Raw genomic sequence first — 18,932 nt, 5'->3', positions numbered from 1 at the left:
GATTCTGAGATTTCAAGTAGCCCTTCCATTCATAAACCAACTAGCTAGTCCCCATGAGATACTTTAATGCTAGCAGCGAGGCACATCGTGAGGTTAATCTAGCAACCCATCCATCATTATCCCTTCGCTAAAAAAAACCCGCAAGAAAACATTTGTCTCTCGATGCATCGATAGAAGGAAAAGTTTTACAAACCAGAAAATGCCACGAAAAAAACCAAATTAGCGCCACACCGCAACGAAGTGATGCCGCAAGTCCCACCGCCAGCACCTTCGCCCATGTACGTCCAGGGCGGGGCATCCGCCCTGACCGTGTCGTGGGCGAAGAAGTGCCCTTCCTTGCAGTATTGGGGGCGGTTAGGATGGCCGGTTGCCACCAGTCCACGAAGTCCTTGTTGATGGAGAGCTGGGATGTCGACCTGATCCATGAAAGCACCTCGTGCCACAGGGTGCACGAGAAAGGGCCATAATTCATCTGACCTTGTTACAATCTGAAGTGAAACAAAAGAAGAACGGCAACATGAATAACCAAGCAAATATCGAAGACTATAATTTGAATATTTGAACATTTACACACCCAGATTAAAAGCCGATGAGATTTTGTATTGAAGGCTAACTCGATAGTGCGCGACATGACCCTTTTTTAGACGGAGTTGCCCACTGATTGGCACAGGAAATCCGTTGGTGCTCCCGGTGGCGTTCGGCACATGGGAGCACACACTCCTGGTTTTTAAAATGTGTTCGCGAAAAAACTTGGCACATATATCTCAAGATTGTACATGCTCAAAGTTGTTTCGCAAAAAACCGACAACTTATGTGCTGCGTGTGAAAAAGACAAAATACGGTGTTAAAAAATGCTTTTCACAAGACATCCTTTTGTCTTTTATACACAAGCCACAAAAAATGCCGGTTTTCTCCGAAACTTAACGCGCACACATATAATGTCGAGATGTATGTGCCAAATTTTTGTTTGGAATTTTTTCACACTTTGAAATATTCTTTTCGTGTGCAGGAGACCCACTACTTCGAACAATTCTGCATACTCCAATTATAGTTCACAGAGATGCATACAAAATTATATATGACACTTCAAGCCCACTAATCTAAGAACATAGCAATGAAACTAATCTCCAAAATTAAACAGAAGAAGTGTCAAAGTGGGGGTGTTAAGTCAGACCTGAACATGCCTAGTTAAGCCCCAAATTAAGTAAAGCCTTGGTTCATGTTCATCACCAATCAGTTAAGCGCATCTCTCGGGGATTAATTGCGATCTGCTTGAGAGAATGGCACATGGAGCTTGGGGCTTCTTAATTTCTTAATGCATATAAACTTTACCTACCCTACTGGGCATTACACTCTGCAGGAGGACTTGAGTAACGATCATTACTGCTTCATTACATTAGAACTAGTCTTGAGTCTCTATCTTGCCAAGTGTCAACAACTATGAACATTGGGTTTGTTTCTATTCCGTATATTCATATTGAAAAATAAGAAGATGCTTCTTGGCTGTTTTAGTTTTTTTTCCAGGTTTTGCGAACTTGGCTCGTTGTCAATATTATTCACAAGATATGCGCTGACCTGCCAATGACATAGTCACATATTTATAGAACTCAACATAATTTCATTTAATTAGTTAGTTTTTACCGGAGAATTCTTATCTCATATTGTGAGTATGGTCGACGGTCTGTGATTAGGCTGCCAAAAAGACTAAGTGTGGTGGTGTGTGTTGTACTTAGAATCAGGTGTGTGTCTGCTCAAGTTAAGTAGAGCAACAGAGTCACCAACTACTCATCAGGAAAGGAGAAGATGAGTGAGAGGGAGCTGATCATCTGTAGTGAGTAGCAAGTAGTAGCAAGTAGTAGTAGGAGTGGAGTGGAGTGCTTCACACTCTCAGCAAAGTGGACTTCACTTCCACTGGCATTAAAGCAGCAGCAGCCACACTCTCACTGGTTATTAGAGGTCCAGTGGGCCCCAGGACTAACTGCCCCATCCAAGCATCCATGACCATGACACCAGCACTGCAGCCCCCACAAGAGTAGTTTGTGAGATGGTAGTCATGTTGCTTTTTTATTAGGGAAAATGTTTTGTCGATATATTTGTGAGATTCTAGTGTGGTACTTGGGCTATAGCATTAAATAGCTTCTGTTGTACCAAAAGGTTAGTATGGTTTGACTTGGGCTTAAGTTTGTACTCTGAATGTCAACCTTGAGCACTAAGTTAGTACAGTACTAGTAGAGTACAAACCATGTGTACCCCCTTCAGCTCCACTAATATAGATCCTATGACATTGGATGTTGTACTATATGATGCTTCATTTTTGGATCGCACAGGAGGTTCTAGGATTATCGCTGTTAAAGCAGGGATTTGAGATCGAGATCCTCGCAGCAGCATAGCAAGTATGGTACGTACGTACAAGGAGGAGGAGGAGGAGGAGATATACGTATGTATGCGCAGCGCAGCTAATACTAATTAACTAGTAGCAGAGGAGATCGGCCATACCCTTTTTGTTTGTTCCTTTCTTTGGGTCCGTTTGGTTGGATCCTTTTTTGTTGTTGATTGGATGCTGATGTGGACAGGATGGTTCGTTGGGCAGAAAAACAAAAGGCATTTCACATGCATGGCGCAGGCAATATGAATAAAAACGAGGTAATATGCTCTACTGTCCACAAAATTTGCTCGCATTTGGTGCTTTGGTCCACAAACTTTCAAAATGTAACACCCGGATATAGGAACTTGACACCACACGAAAGGGCAAAAAAGTCACTGGTCAATCACAGCACGCTGCTTGGCTGCCACGGAGGACCTGTCAATCTTGCTAATATCCCGGCGTATGTGTGAATGAACCTGTGATACTTAGCACTGTTTGCGAGGCAGCTCGACCGGAAGCATTTGCATTTTGCTAATGGAACTTATTATCACCCGACCTGTCTCTGTTGTCGCCTCTACATCCATCGATGCACATGGTCACATATTATCGCAGCTAAGTGTGAGAGTGAATCAGTCTCAGATCATAGACCTTGATGCCAGGCTGAATTTAGTGTGTTAAGTGCTACTCCCTCTGTCCGAAAATATTTATCATCAAAATTGATAAAAAGAGATGTATCTAAAACTAAAATACATTTATATACATTTTCTTTTATCCAGTTTAAAGACAAGTATTTTCGGACGGCGGGAGTAGAGTGGATGTGTGCGACTGCTAGTGAAGGAAGATGGTTAGACATCTACTCCTTCCGTCCGGAAATACTTGTCATCAAAATGGATAAAAAAGGATGTATCTAAACATATTTTAGTTCGAGATACATCACTTTTTATTCATTTTGATGACAAGTATTTTCGAACAGGATGATTAGCTTTTTTAGGGACATGGTGATTAGTTGGGGAGATCAGGAGTGAGGTCAGCAGGTTAGGAGGGGAGTGTGGTGTGGCCGTGTGGGTGCTGCGAGGTCGTGCGTGCGGTGGGGGCCATCCAAGGTGGTGGTAGGCCACGAACTGATTAAGGAGGCAACATGGTTCCCGTCAATAAAAAAAGGAGGCAACATGGTAACTACCTGGCAGCCTGACCGATGCTGACAGGTCGGTCCCACAGCGGCAACCAGCACACACACACCTGTAACGTACTGGCCCTCCACTCCACTTCACTCCCTCTCCGTCGGCTGGCTGGCCGGCCGGCCGGCCGGCCTACTAAAGTAAGGCCACCTCCAACGCTGACCCGTAAAATGGACATACCATTTGTTCATGGACCAGGGAACTAGTTCGCGGACACGGATTCAAGAGTCGGTCATCCAACCGTGTCTCCATACATTACAAACACTTTTTAAATAAATCAGACGAATTACATGCAAACCGGATGATTTTTATATAAATCAGACGAAAACATTTACATTTCAGATATATTTTAACTAAAATATACCGCGTTGCGATAAAACTAGTCTACGGCCGGCCGCAGCGGATCACCAGTCCCATGACATGTCTTTCCCATGTCTGGCCGCTTATCGGAACGCCGGATGCCCTGGCCGGCAAAATGCAGACGACTGGCGTCGGGAGGGAACGCACGCACGCACGGGTGGTTTCTTTGGGTGGGCCACAGTGGCCAGACACAGATGTGGCAGCAGTTCGGACGCCCGCAACCCCCCCCCCCCCCCACTTTGTCTCCAGTTTGCAGGGAAAATAGTGGCCGATGCAGGACCGTGTTGGATGGCAAAACATGTCTGGATCGCGCGGTTCTGACGGTTGCGGATGGTTCGAGGAATGGTGTTGGAGATGCCCTGATGTATAATCTTCTGACATAATCAGTTAACTTACCTATTTGTGCCAAATGGATGGTATTATTCTTTTTCTCTCTACTAGCGGATTTTGTGAAAATGGATACTCATGTACATACTGTGTTTTCAAACCTTTTCCCCGGAAAGGCTGGAGGCCGTATGTTAAGTTGCACAAACCCTTACAAAAACACTCTTATAGAAATTAAAAAAATATTGACATCCTTGGGGTAATCTTCCTTCTTCTAAATCCAAGGACGTCGCCGCTTTGAGCAAAGCTCATTGCTGTATCTTGGCCTATGCCTCAACCGAGCAAACTTGTTGAAACACGAGAGCTTGTATAAGAAGCGGCCGGAAAGTCGTCGATGTGGACTAGAAGATGTCAGCGGCTACGATTTGTGTAGCAAATCGTCGTCCCGGAAAAAATGCTGCACAAGACCTGTGGAGCAACACATGTTTGGCCAGATGGATTCAAGGACTGGAAGATGCCGGCGGCCATGATCTGTGTAGCAAATTGCCATCTCGGTAAAAAAATATTATTGCTATCGTCAAAACCCTTGCTTACATTTCGGCGTGAACAACAATGATCTCAAATTCACACATTTGTTTCTCATGTTTGACAGTGTTCACTATCTGCAACTTCTGAAGGTGGAAGCTTAATTTGCGGCTAAAAACCTTTTTCGGAAAATACAAAGGTGAAGATGATTCCACGCGCATCCATGTGAATAGTAAAATTGAAGAAAAAAAACCAGAAAATCAGAAAATACTGAAATTTTGGGGTATCAAACTTGTTGACCATTCTATTCACATGTGAAGTTTCAAGAAGGAATTAATGGCATTCGGGTTATTTCTTAGCGAAGAAAATCCAATCCAATCTTGCTGTTCATTCAAACAGTGTTTTTGCATAGAGCTCCGATCACGGATGTCATTTCTTGGTGAAATTTCATACGCGAGTATGCCAGTTTGATTGATTGATTGATTGATAAATTAGCTTGGTGGTGCTACCGGTATACCATAGAAAAGAACCCCCCCACACCCCCCCCCCAAAAAATAATAATAATAATGCATGGGTTTGGTCAACATCACTTCACCTTCTCAACCACACCACACCGCTCAATAGTCAGTAGCCTACATGCCATGCTACAGCTGCTCTGAGAGCTGATGAAACATGTGAGCACACATCACTTTGGTGTGTATGTGTGTGAGTGGGCTTCGAGGTTTCAAGTGGCCCTTCCTTTTCATAAACCAACTAGCTAGTCCCCATGAGATACTTTAACACCAGCAGCTAGGCACATCATGAGGTTAATCTAGCAACCCATCCATCATTTCTTCTGTTCTCCAAGGAAACAAAAAATCATCTGTGTCTCGATGCATTGATAGAAGAAAAGGTCTTATGCAATCTAGTAAAGGCAGCAGCGAAGCAAGAAGTGCGAAGTTGTGATGTCAAATACATGTATTTACACGAATTTTTATTGCTATTTTGCATTATTTACATGAATGACTCAACAAATATTCAAGATTTCAACATGGCTAGGTGCTGACGACATAAATGAATACATAAGGTCCGGAGATGCGAACAGTTGTGCACACGCGGATATATACATATATATGATGACCCTTCAAGCTCACTAATCTAAGAAAATAGCAATGAAACTAACCTCCAAAATTAAACAGAAGACGTGTCGAAGTAGGCGCGAGTTAAGTCTGACCTGAACATGCCTTAGTTAAGCCCCAAATTAAGTAAATCCTGCTTTATGTTCAACATCAACCAGTTAAGCGCGTCTCTTGGGGATTAAATGCCAGGTGCTCGAGAGAATGGCACCTGGAGCTAGGTGGGATCATAGTTGTTGGAATTGATCTACGGTTATAACAAACTGAGACAAAGAAGGGGAGGATTTGCATCCCCAGTACATGCCCTGATCGGGGGCATTGACCCAACTTTTGGTTTTGGTCCCTGTCCCCTTCGTGTTGGTTTTGATCTGACGGCTTAAACAAGCCAGTTAGATCTATTAGTCTAACAAAAAAAAGAGGAAAAGGTAACGTTAATGAAAAGGCCCCACGCACCAACGTACGTGAGGTTTTATCCCAACTAAGGCGCCCTGATCGGGGGCACCCAAACCAACTGATGGTTTAGGTCCCCTGTCGCCAGCGCTACATAAAAGGGAACGGGAGAGGGTTGGTAGCCTGCGCGATCACAATTCACGTACGGTTTCACTCCCCTCCCGATATTCTCTCACCCCATCCGATCAGGGGGAGCGCTGCAGCGACGGGAAGACCTACTCCAGCCGCCGCTGCCGTCCCCGGGCAGTGCCGGTGGCGTCCTGAGGGCATCAGGACGTTGAGGAGGACTTCTACCTCGACTACATCACCTCTGCATCAAGCCTGCACCAAGCAGGCGATCATGTCCACTGCCGTGACACGTAATGATCCCCTAAACCCTTCTCTGTTTATGTTTTAGGTGATCTAGATGCAATCTGTTCCTGCTAATGGCATCCCAGAGATGCATAATTATCCCAACAATGGTATCAGTCGCCAAGTTGGATTGCAATAGGTCCCTATATTATTGATCTGTAGATCAACATCAAGTTTAGATCAAGTCAGGTTTAGGGTTCATGATCAAAGATTGAAAGTTTTAGCCCCTCGTTAGCCCTAAGATGCATGCTACTGTCTTGATGCCCTCTGTAAATCATCATGTTTTAATTCTAATGTGCTACGGATCAGTACTGCCACCTACGTTCATCCATTCTAATTAATCTAAATTAAGATTTAATGCTCATGGTTATGTCACGGTTAATTAGAATCAATCATGTTTAAGTACTGATTCCGGGTTTCTTTTTATAAGCAAATAAGAAGGCAGAGGGATCAACAGTAGCAAACCCCCCATGTTGAAGAACCCTAGATAAATCCCCAATTTCGGTAGAACCCTAATTTTTTCAATTAGGCATGTTCTTTTTCACCAATTAAGCACTGATGAATACGATTTTTGGGGAGAATGAGGAGAATCCTCACCTAATGCGCCGCGTAGCCGCCTCTTCCCTTCGGGGCCCGCACTTCGTCCACCACGGTGCGAGGGCGGAGACGCCGTGACGCCGCCGTCCTCGGGACGACGCGCGGAAAGAACTTGAGCTGCCGCCGCGGCTAGAATGGACGCGCACCTGTGTGGCCGACGCCGCGCAGGTCGCCGTCGCCCTTCATGCCACGGTGGCCGGTGTGCCCATCCTCCCTCCCTTGATGCGCCATGAGCACTGCCGCCGGGGCCATGTTCGACGGGGGAGCGCGCGGGATTCATCCTGCTGCACGCTCCTCCGGCGAGCGCAGCAGCCGCGCCGCCATGGCCGGCGCGCCTCAGGCCGCCGTCGAATGCCGTCGCCGCTCACGAGCGAGAAATGCGGGGGGAGGGGGGGGGGAGAAAGTGACTAGGGTTACCGGTCGACACTTTTGTTCGGGCTCCAAGCCGCGCCGGCCGTCCGATTCGATCGAGCGGCTCTCAGCGACGCGGAGCACCGGCTCGGGCCTTCGGCATTAATGGGCCATTTTCGGTCACGGGCTTCGGCCCAGGTTGCCTTTGCCCAGCGTTTTTTTCCTCTTAACGTTTTCAACTGCTGGGCTGGGCCGTTTTACTTGTAGCTGTGAGGTATTTTGGGCCAAAATCACTGTCGCGATTTTCTGTTTTTCCAGTGCGTTTAAGTTAATAAATATTATGATTTGCACTGCTTAAACCAGAAAATGCGTAAAAATGTAATAAACACATTATTATTCTGGGTAAAATTGAACCAACGAGATATTTTATTCAGGATTTATTATGTGTTTTTGGATGATGAAGTTTTTTTAGACATCAAATAATGATAATGTTTTTTTATGTTGATGTTTAAATTGAGAATGAAATGACTCTAATTTTAATTCGGACCAACGTTGTTTTATTATTATGAGTCATCCCCTATGATATTTTAATTCCATGTTTTTTCTGCCCAACGGTGTTTTGACATGGAGTTGAAATTAAATACTTGGCATGTTTGTTTATTTACCAACGTAAATTTATAATCATGCAACTTTACTTATGAACTTTTATGATGATTTCAGCTTCCGCTCCATTCCGGTCCGACACGATCGAACCACTTACGGGGAGTAACTTCCCTCGTTGGAAGTCCCAAGTCGAATTATGTTTGGGTTGTAATGAATTTGACTATGCCTTGAGGGAAGAAAAACCTGTGGCACCTGTGGCAGGTGTCACAGGGTATGCAGAACTCAAGAAGGAGTATGATGTTAAGATGGAAAAGTGGAATAAGTCCAACCATATTGCGCTTCTCATCATGAAAGCGACAATATCGCCGGACATTTCTGAAGCACTCCCTAAGAAAGATACTGCTAAAGATTTCCTCACTGAAATGGAGGAGCAATTTAAAGGCTCCGACAAAGTGTATGCTCATGAGCTTTTTGCTAAACTTCTTCAGAAATACACTATTGACGGAAATGTTAGGCAGCACATATTGAGGGTGGTAAATGCTTTCACCAAGCTTAAGGCTTTGGAGTGTTCTTTAAGTGAAGCCCTTCTTGTCATAATTATTCTTGAGTCTCTTCCTGAAGAGTTTGAACAATTTAAGGTCAACTATAACTCTCTAAAGGAAAAATGGCCACTCTCTGAGATGACCGCAAGGATCGTCCAGGAGGAAGAAAGGATCATGAGGCAGAAGAAAGACCATGTCTTTCATGTTGGCTCTAACAAGAGAAAGCATGACGGACAAGGTTTCCCTAAGCCTCAGAAAAGGCAAGTCAAGAAAGAAGGCACTAAGCCATTCAACCCTAAGGCATTCAAGGGTAAAGAAGCCGGTGGTTCTTCTTCTGCTCCTAGCAGCTCCACTGCTGGAGAAAATGCTTGTAACTTCTGCAAAGAAGAGGGACACTATCAAAGGGACTGCCCAGGCTTTCTAAAATGGATGAACAAAAGAGGTATTGATGAAATTACTTTTGTAGATGAATCTCTTTATGTTGATTTTTCAATAAAGTCATGGTGGATTGATTCAGGGGCAACCACTCACGTTGCTAACTCTATGCAGGGATTCGATACGATCCAAACCATAAGAGGAGGAACAAGAAAGCTTAAGGTTGCGAACGGAGTTGAGGCCGATGTTGAAGCTGTGGGATCTCTCACGTTGGAGCTACACACTGGCCACACTCTTAGATTGAATAATGTTATTTATGTGCCTACCTTAAGTAGGAATTTGATTTCAGTTTCTCGTTTAGATGATGATATGTATGAGTGCCATTTTGGCAAGAAACAATTTGCTTTGATCAAATGTAATAAGAATGTAGGCATCGGTGTTAGACGAGGCCAACTATACATGTTATCTCTTAATAATGATTCAGTTATGCATGTGAGTGATGAAATTAATGTTGAGAAGAAATGGAAAGGAGTTAGTAATTCTTCGAAATTGTGGCATTGTCGTTTGGGCCACATTTCGAGGGGGAGAATGGAACGCTTAGTTAAAAATGAAATACTCCTCCCATTAGACTTCTCAGATGCAGACAAATGTGTCGACTGCATTAAAGGAAAATTTGCAAAAACAATTAAGAAAGGAGCAGTTAGAGCCACAAGGGGTTTTAGAATTAATTCACACCGACATATGTGGACCCCTTAATGTTAAGTCTGTAGATGGTTTTGATTCATTCATTACATTCACAGACGACTTTTCCCGCTATGGGTATATTTATCCCATACGTGACCGATCGGAAGCTTTGGAGAAATTCAAAGTCTATAAAGCGGAGGTTGAAAATCAACTGAACGCAAAAATCAAAGTTGTACGGTCTGATCGCGGGGGAGAGTATTATGGTAGGCATGCTCCTTATGGGCAGATTCCTGGACCTTTTGCCAAGTTCTTATCTGAAAATGGAATCATTGCTCAGTACTCAATGCCTGGTGAACCACAACAAAATGGTGTGGCCGAGCGCCGCAACCGCACCCTTATGGATATGGTGCGAAGCATGCTTAGTCACTCGAGTTTACCAGTAAGCCTTTGGATAGAGGCATTAAAGACAGCTGCACACATACTAAATCTTGCTCCAACTAAGTCAGCACCTAACACACCTTACGAGATGTGGGCGGGAAAGAAACCGAGCTTGAATTACTTACGGGTGTGGGGTTGCCCTGCTGAAGCTAAAGTTTTCAATCCACAACTTAAGAAATTGGATCCAAAAACAGTTAGTTGTTTCTTCGTAGGATACCCTCATAGGGGAAAGGGATATCGTTTTTATTGTCCAAATCACACCACCAAGTTTGTGGAGACTAGACAAGCGGTATTTTTTGAGGATAATGAGATCACAAATTTAAGGGAGATCGATCTTGAGGAGAAGCGGGTTTGTGTACCATCCCCGACTATCCAAGAGATTGTTTTTCCAATACGAAGAAATGTGACATCTGATGATCCTGAATCTCACGGTTCAGTCTCTCAGTCGAATGGTGATCCAGAAACTAATAATGAGAATCCAAACACAAATGAGGATCTCCGAGAAAATAATGAAAATGATGATGTTCCACCACCACCTCCGCCCATGGGTAGACCACGGCGTGAGAGGAAGAAAGCCATATCAGATGATTATATCACCTTTTTGATGGAGGACATGAATGATATGGGAAAGGTGGAGGATCCAACCTCATATAAGGAAGCCATTAAAAGCGAAAATTCGTCCAAATGGTTGGTTGCCATGGAAGACGAGTTGAAATCTATGGGCTCAAACGACGTATGGGACTTAGTAGAAGTTCCCGATGGAGCTAAGAAAGTAGGCTGCAAGTGGGTCTACAAAACCAAGTATGATTCCAAAGGGAATGTCGAACGGTTCAAGGCAAGGCTAGTGGCAAAAGGGTATACACAGAGAGAAGGCATTGATTATAAGCAAACCTTCTCTCCTGTGTCAACCAAGGATTCTTTCAGAATCATAATGGCATTAGTAGCTCATTACGACCTAGAACTACACCAAATGGATGTTAAAACGGCATTTCTAAATGGTGACTTAAAAGAAGATGTCTACATGGCTCAGCCAGAAGGCTTTGTTGTGGAAGGAAAGGAACATTTAGCATGTCGTCTAAAGAAATCAATTTATGGCTTGAAGCAAGCTTCAAGAGAGTGGTACCTCAAGTTTGATAAAATTATCAAAACTTTTGGTTTCACCGAAAATGTTGTGGACAACTGCATATACGTTAAGTTTAAAGGCAGTAGGTTCACATTTTTAGTCCTATACGTTGATGACATATTGTTGGCATGTAGCGATAAGGATATGCTGCATGAGACCAAGAATTTTCTGTCATCCAGTTTTGATATGAAAGATCTTGGTGAAGCCTCGTATGTCCTCGGCATCGAGATTCATCGAGATAGGTCCAGAGGAACGTTAGGACTATCTCAAAAGGCATACTTTGAGAGAGTACTGAAAAAATTCAATATGCATAAGTGCTCACCCTCACCTGCTCCTATAGTTAAGGGCGATAAGTTTGGGACATTTCAATGTCCGAGGAACCAATGTGAAACTGATCAGATGAAGTCGGTTCCTTATGCTTCAGCTGTTGGAAGCATCATGTATGCTCAAGTGTGTACACGCCCAGACTTATGTTTTGTAACCGGGGTGCTTGGCAGATACCAATCAAATCCAGGACCGGACCACTGGAAGGCCGCAAAGAAAGTCTTGCGTTATATGCAAGGAACTAAGGACTTCATGCTTACATATAAAAGAACTGATAACCTAGAAATTGTTGGTTATTCAGACTCTGATTTTGCCGGGTGTGTGGATAGTATGAGATCCACGTCAGGTTATATATTCACACTCGCGGGAGGAGCTATATCGTGGAAAAGCTCCAAACAAACGTTAACTGCTGGATCTACGATGCAAGCAGAATTTGTAGCATGTTATGAGGCCACCGGGCAGGCTGTATGGCTAAAGAATTTTATACCCGGACTTAAAGTGGTTGACAGCATATCTAAACCAATTTTATTGTACTGCGATAATGAACCAGCAGTTTTCTATACGAGTAACAACAGGTCAAGTAATGCTGCCAGACACATTGACATAAAGTATCGTGTTGTGAAAGATAGAATCCAGGATCAAACAGTTGATGTTAAACATATAAGAACGAAGCATATGCTTGCGGATCCGCTAACAAAAGGCTTACCACCCAGTATCTTTCGTGAGCATGTTGCCGGCATGGGACTACTGGAGGCCTGATGATTCTGGAATAAGAGGACCATTAAAATAAACCACTCCCCAATTAGTAAAATGTTTTCCATTTCGAAATAGGCGGGTGTACTATAAGTGTTGAGGTTCTATAGCGTTTTGAGCTGTTGTAACACCTCACTTTGGTACATCATTCCTATGTAGAATGGGCGAATGAAGTTAAGCCTAACGATCAAGGGGGAGAATGTTGGTTTTGATCTGACGGCTTAAACAAGCCAGTTAGATCTATTAGTCTAACAAAAAAAGGGGAAAAGATAACGTTAAAGGAAAAGGCCCCACGCACCAACGTACGTGGGCTTTTTATCCCAACTGAGGCGCCCTGATCGGGGGCACCCAAACCAACTGATGGTTTAGGTCCCCTGTCGCCAGCGCTACATAAAAGGGAACGGGAGAGGGTTGGCAGCCTGCGCGATCACAATTCACGTACGGTTTCACTCCCCTCCCGATATTCTCTCACCCCATCCGATCAGGGGGAGCGCTGCAGCGACGGGAAGACCTACTCCAGCCGCCGCTGCCGTCCCCGGGCAGTGCCGGTGGCGTCCTGAGGGCATCAGGACGTTGAGGAGGACTTCTACCTCGACTACATCACCTCTGCATCAAGCCTGCACCAAGCAGGCGATCATGTCCACTGCCGTGACACGTGATCCCCTAAACCCTTCTCTGTTTATGTTTTAGGTGATCTAGATGCAATCTGTTCCTGCTCATGGCATCCCAGAGATGCATAATTATCCCAACACTTCGCACCACTTACAAAATGAGGAGGTCGTACCCCTTGGGGTGAAACACACGTACGGGTTAGCACCCGGTTACTCCTAACAGCCGATCCTGAAAGGGTGCTTAAGTGGATCAGAAGACCACCACCACCGCCGGCCACCTCCAGGTCCGTGCCGGCGGCATCCTTCGTGCCTGCTACATCGCCTGCTGATGCCCTTTTCTCCCGACGATCTTCTCACTGCTGGAGATGCTAAGGTGGAGCCAGGGGCTATCCTGTTAATGGATCAAGATAATCACGGTTAGTAACCACTATTCTGCTTGAGGGGTGTTCTAATCAAGAGATCCAGATCCTAGTTATCTTAACTCTAAAGTATTATTGTTAACATTGGTATCTTGAGCCAGTTTGATCTCTGTTTAAGAACTCCAATTAGACTCGGTTTATGTTATTTACTAATCATGGTCTAATTCCTTACGAATTTGAGTAATGTTCATGTATAAATCGCTTCCGCTTACAGAATAATGATGATGACATCTGGGTTAAGTGCTAATTGCCCTGACTAATGTTTGCTAATTATGAAATCGCCGAAATTAAATTTTCACCTAATATATTAGCACTGATTGTGGCCTCGGTTCAGAAAAGGATTCAATTTTTTTTTAAGAAAAGATCCCGAAAAAAAGCAGTTTTTCCCCAAATCCCGAGAACTAGAAGCAAAGAATAAATCCTCAACATGTTTGGGCTGGGGTTGCTTACCCGCTCAAGATTGGAGATGTTGCCGTGCCGCACACACATCATGGACGCCTACGAGCATGGCCACCACGCCATGCGCGTCAACGTCAGTACCTCATGCTGCAGCAGCATCGTTGAAGGCGTGCCATCGCCATTCGCAGCGGCGGACGAGCCGCAGGTTTACGACGCCTAATGGATGACGCCGAGTGCCTCGCTTCACCGCTGGCGGGCACTTATGGCCGACCTAGCACCACTGCTCTCTCCTCCGGCATCCCGCAATAAATGTCGTGTAGCTGCACGGGTGGCCACGCTCGACGGAGCAGCGCGCGGGATCCCTCCGTTGCACGCTGCTCCGGCGAGCGGAGCCGCCGAACCGCCATGGACACCGGGCTCTCGCGCCTTGCTTTGTGCCGCCGCCAGTGGCGTTTCTGGTCGGTCGCGAGCGGAGAAAGCGGGGGAGGAGAGAAGAATGCGCTAGGCTTTGCCAGCGCGAGTCAGTTTTGTTCCGAAGGAAGCAACTTACAACCGTTAGATGGGATCGACGGCTGACGTTGATGCTCCGCTGCAGTCGGGCTGCGGGTGGCTTAGCGGGCCTAATCTGGCCGTAGGCTACGACCCAGGTTGTGTTGGCCCAGTATAAAGTTTTCTTATGTTAACGAATTTAGCTGCTGGATCGTTCCTTTTATGGGTTGCCGTTGGTTTTAGGCCGAAAATAAGTATCGAGTCGTTTTGTTTATTTTCAGTGCATTTGATGTGTTTCAAGTGGACTAAAAAAAGGGTTGTTTCAAGTTTTCTTTTGATGGTTTATGCACTGTTTTATTAAGAAACAATATGCCCAAAAATGTCTAACAGGCAGTATTAATAATGATATTGTTTTTTCTTTAAAGGGCTGCTGTGGGTTCCTATCAGCCAAATTATGTCTTTTAGGCAATTGGTATTTTTGGTGCTTTTGAATCATGTTGTTAATATTAGTAATAATTTATTTTATGCACTGTTAATACGTCTTGATTGCCTAAATTATGCTAAAGATAATGTTTGAATTTTCTGAATAAAATGGACCAATGAGAAATTTCATTTGGAAAATATTAATGTGGTATAATGTAAATGCCATATATGGCATTTTTAGTGGTGGTATTTTATTTTTATCATTTTAAAGTTTAAATATTAATGTTATGAAATGACATTTGTCATGATCACAATCTATAATGTTTCATTTCGTAATGTTTCAAATATTTTATATGCAAACTTATTTGAGTGTGAATTTAATGTTGATGCCATACTTATGACTTTTTCTTAAAGATGTGGTAATTTCTAATGGGCTCGGGCCACCTCAAGGAAAATGATGATGGACGCGTGGTTCGGTTTTCCGCACCGCACTATGTGTCATAATAATGTTGGGGCATTATGTCTATTGGGCAAAATAAAGTTTTTTGCTTGGTGCATTTCATGTCATTTTATTATGATATACACCATTGAAATATGCATAAAGACTCAAATAATGTTTATTGGGTTATGATCAATCCCCTAAACAAAAAATTTGTTTTCGAAAGTACATGTTGTCATATGTTTGACAACTCTTATTTGCCAAATGTTGTTATTTTGTGAATCCTTGCGAAAAATTTATGTCCAATTTTTTTTTGGGAAAATGTTATGATATCCTGGCGATAATATTAATGGTATTTTCACTCTGAATGTCCTCTTTAGTGTTTACTCGGTGAGAGTAACATTTATGTTTATATGTTAATTCCAATGTCATTTTCATTGTATGTCATTGAGAATTCTAATGATAATTTTGACACTTATGTTCAATATTCATATTATCATTGTGAGATTTAGTGTCAAAAGGCATCAGTGTGCCTCATGGCACACATGATTATATTATGACATTGCTTTATGTTAATGATGGCAATTAATTTAGTCGTAGTTCTTGCTGGTCATTACAAGATTTTATATCTCTCTGGTCAAAATGGAACCAACGAGAAGTTTTGATTAGAGATTTAATGAGCAAATGTTCTAATTGCATATGATGATATTCTGGCCAACATTGCTTGTGTTTCTCATGTGTCATTTACGAGTAAGTAAGGTTCTTTCTCATTATCTACCCAACGGTGATATAGATTAGAATAAAAATTAAGCATGTTCTTTATTCATCTTATTGCGTGGTTAGTTTATGCTTGATTCTCTGTTATGATGATCATACAGTTGTCTCCTTTTTTTCCAACAATAATAATGATGTCAAACAAATGTTTGACATAGACGAACCTTATGCAAAGAACTTTCCCACATGGAGAGTGGAGATCATTGTCTCATGTAAGGAATCTCCCAATGTTTTTCTGCCACTAAGGTTGAAGGATGTTAATCATGATGATAAGGCAGACATTGGGAGAGATCTCAAGACGCATGTGCCATCATGCACATTACTAATGCAAAGGAGACTAAAGTCAAAACTATTGGATTTATTCCACTAGCTTTTGGAGATGACTTAATTTTTCCATCTTATTGATGATATTTTGTTCATGCTCCTAGTTATTGGAGAACCTTAACTCTCAAACAGATGAGGTGATTTTGTATGTTATTAAGTCAACTCCAATTATGTAATGTTAGTCCCACCTTGGTGAGATGAGTTATGTTTTCACTAAATAAATCTTTTGTAAAGATTATATGCTATGTTACAATTGAAGATGTAAAAGAAGTGTAACTAATGAGACCTCATCAAAATTGTGGTTTTAGACCACATTTCGAGGGGGAGAATGGAAGTCTCATTTAATATGAGATGTGACGTTCACTTCTCCTACTTAGACCATATCATGTACAACTAAGCAAAATATGTATCTCAATTCTCTAATTAAGATGGAACCAACGAGAAGTCTTGGTTGGAGAGAATGTATGAAAAGCACATTATAATGTTGGTTGTCTAATTAAGATGCAACAAGTCTTATTTAGAAGAATGAATGAAAAATAACTCCTTTATTATGTTAATGTGTACTTAGTCCCTTATGAGCATTATGAAGCACACATGAATGCTAAAGTGGCAAGCTTGCTAGTCTAATGACCGTCATGATGTAACATGTTGATTATATATCTGACCAACGTCGTTTATAATCATATGGGACACTCACTCAAGTGGCATGTTTGTCAGTATTATGTGGCTTGTGGTTATATTTCTGACTAACGTTGTTTATAATCATTTGTCACGGTTCATTAAGTTCTTTTCCATCTTCAGCCCAACGGTGTTGTGGTTTAGAGCTGAGATGATTGTTATTAATATTTTGGATATATTTTCCATCTTCTAAATAAAGTGATCATCAGGGAACCTGGAGCGTATGAACATTAATCTTAAGGATAACTTCATTAGATCTTTGTTCATATGCATCAGGTAAATTGAGGGGAATTTATTTTTCTCTAATGCAATACTTATTGTTGAGACTCAACAATTTCCCTACGATAGATAATGTGTGTGAATGATCATCTTAGTGGCTTGTTGCCATATAGGATGAAGATTATGAGCCCTAATGATGTATGGAACTCCATAGAATTCCTCAGTGAGTTGTTGTGACATTTGTGTTATTACTATGACATGCTCTTGTGTTGACTTAGTTGATAATGTATGTATGACTCAACTGTACGGTTTTGTCATGGGTGAAGTTGACATAAGGCATGTTATCTAAAGAAATACAATTATGAGATAATACAAGTGTTGGGACACTCATACCATAAGACGAGGGGGAGTAAGGTCACTACCTTGTGGAGATAGAATATTTTGGCGAGCCAAGTAATTTCTATCTTCTATTTGTAACATGAAGGATCTTGGTGATGCCTCATACTTTGCTTCTATTGAGTTTCGCCAAGATATAGGTTCAAAAGGAGTATAAGTTTTATTATGATGACATCATTGATAGAGTACGGAAGAAAATATTACATGGTAGTACGTACTCTATCTCACCTGCTACTAAATTCAAGGGCAATAAAGGTGGACAGTTTAGTGTCCAAGGAACCATTATGAACTGATCAGGTAATGTTAGTTCCTTATGCTTCAGTTGTCAGAAGCAATGCAAGTATTCAAATATCAACTTGCCCTATTTATGACCGGGATAATTGGCAAATATACAAGTCCAGAAATGGACAACCGGAGAAGCCGTGAAAAGTCTTGTAGATATGCAAGGCAATAAAAGTTTACATGCTCACTACTAACAAGTCTGATAACCTCAATATCCTTGGTTATTCAGACATTGTTTCTGCGAGGTGTGTGGATATTAAAGTTTCCACGTTATGTTACATCCTCACTCTCGCATATGGAGCTATATCGTGGAAATGCTCCATAATGACATTGATGGCATTAGAAATAATGCAATTTACGATGTGGCACGTTAAGAGGCTATTGGGCGGGTTGTATGTCAAAGAAGTTCTATTCCCGAAATTAAGGTGGTAGACAACATTTATAAAAACCACCTACTGCATTATGAACACGCAGTTTTCTATGCGAGTAACAACAAGTCAAATGGTGTTGCCAAAACCATTGACAATATGTATCATGTTGTGAAAGATAGAATCCAGGATCAAGCTAATGATGTTAAGCATATAAAAATGATTTGTATGTATTACGGATCCGTTTACCAAAGAGGCTCACCACCCATACTCATGATTATGTTGCCGGCATGGGTTAGGAAAGCTTTTTGATCCTGGAAATTAGGACCATCTTATAAACCAACTCCCAAAAAGTATTATGTTTTCCATTTCGAGATAGAGTGATGTACTATAGGTAAAGAGGTTCAGTGGCATCTCATTGGTCATTGCAACACTTTATTTTGGTGTGTTATTTCTATCGAGTGTGGGCTTATGATGTTTATTAACCATACGATCAAGGGGGAGAATGTTGGAATTGATCTACGGTTATAACAAACTGAGACAAAGAAGGGGAGGATTTGCATCCCCAGTACATGCCCTGATCGGGGGCATTGACCCAACTTTTGGTTTTGGTCCCTGTCCCCTTCGCACCACTTACAAAATGAGGAGGTCGT

At 42.6% G+C, this 18,932-nt stretch overlaps 1 protein-coding gene and 1 long non-coding RNA gene across 2 annotated transcripts; both read left to right on the top strand.

Moving 5' to 3' along the window:
• The first annotated feature begins 6,540 nt into the window (after positions 1-6,540).
• Positions 6,541-9,560, top strand: LOC123043027 (uncharacterized). Its single transcript, XM_044465367.1, has 3 exons — positions 6,541-6,676; positions 8,337-9,203; positions 9,311-9,560. Exons 1-3 carry the CDS (start codon positions 6,658-6,660, stop codon positions 9,355-9,357), a joined length of 933 nt encoding a protein of 310 aa, XP_044321302.1. The 5' UTR covers positions 6,541-6,657; the 3' UTR covers positions 9,358-9,560.
• Positions 9,561-13,409: 3,849 nt separating this feature from the next.
• LOC123043028 (uncharacterized) lies at positions 13,410-16,532 on the top strand. The gene is made up of 2 exons (XR_006418981.1): positions 13,410-13,485; positions 16,171-16,532. It is a non-coding gene; the product is annotated as an uncharacterized lncRNA (long non-coding RNA).
• Positions 16,533-18,932: the final 2,400 nt, after the last annotated feature.

The sequence above is a fragment of the Triticum aestivum genome, chromosome 2B, assembly GCF_018294505.1.
Source record: "Triticum aestivum cultivar Chinese Spring chromosome 2B, IWGSC CS RefSeq v2.1, whole genome shotgun sequence".
In the NCBI taxonomy this organism is placed as follows: Eukaryota; Viridiplantae; Streptophyta; class Magnoliopsida; order Poales; family Poaceae; genus Triticum; species Triticum aestivum.
Note: the sequence above shows the minus strand (reverse complement) of the source record. Positions and strands in the feature narration are given on the sequence as shown.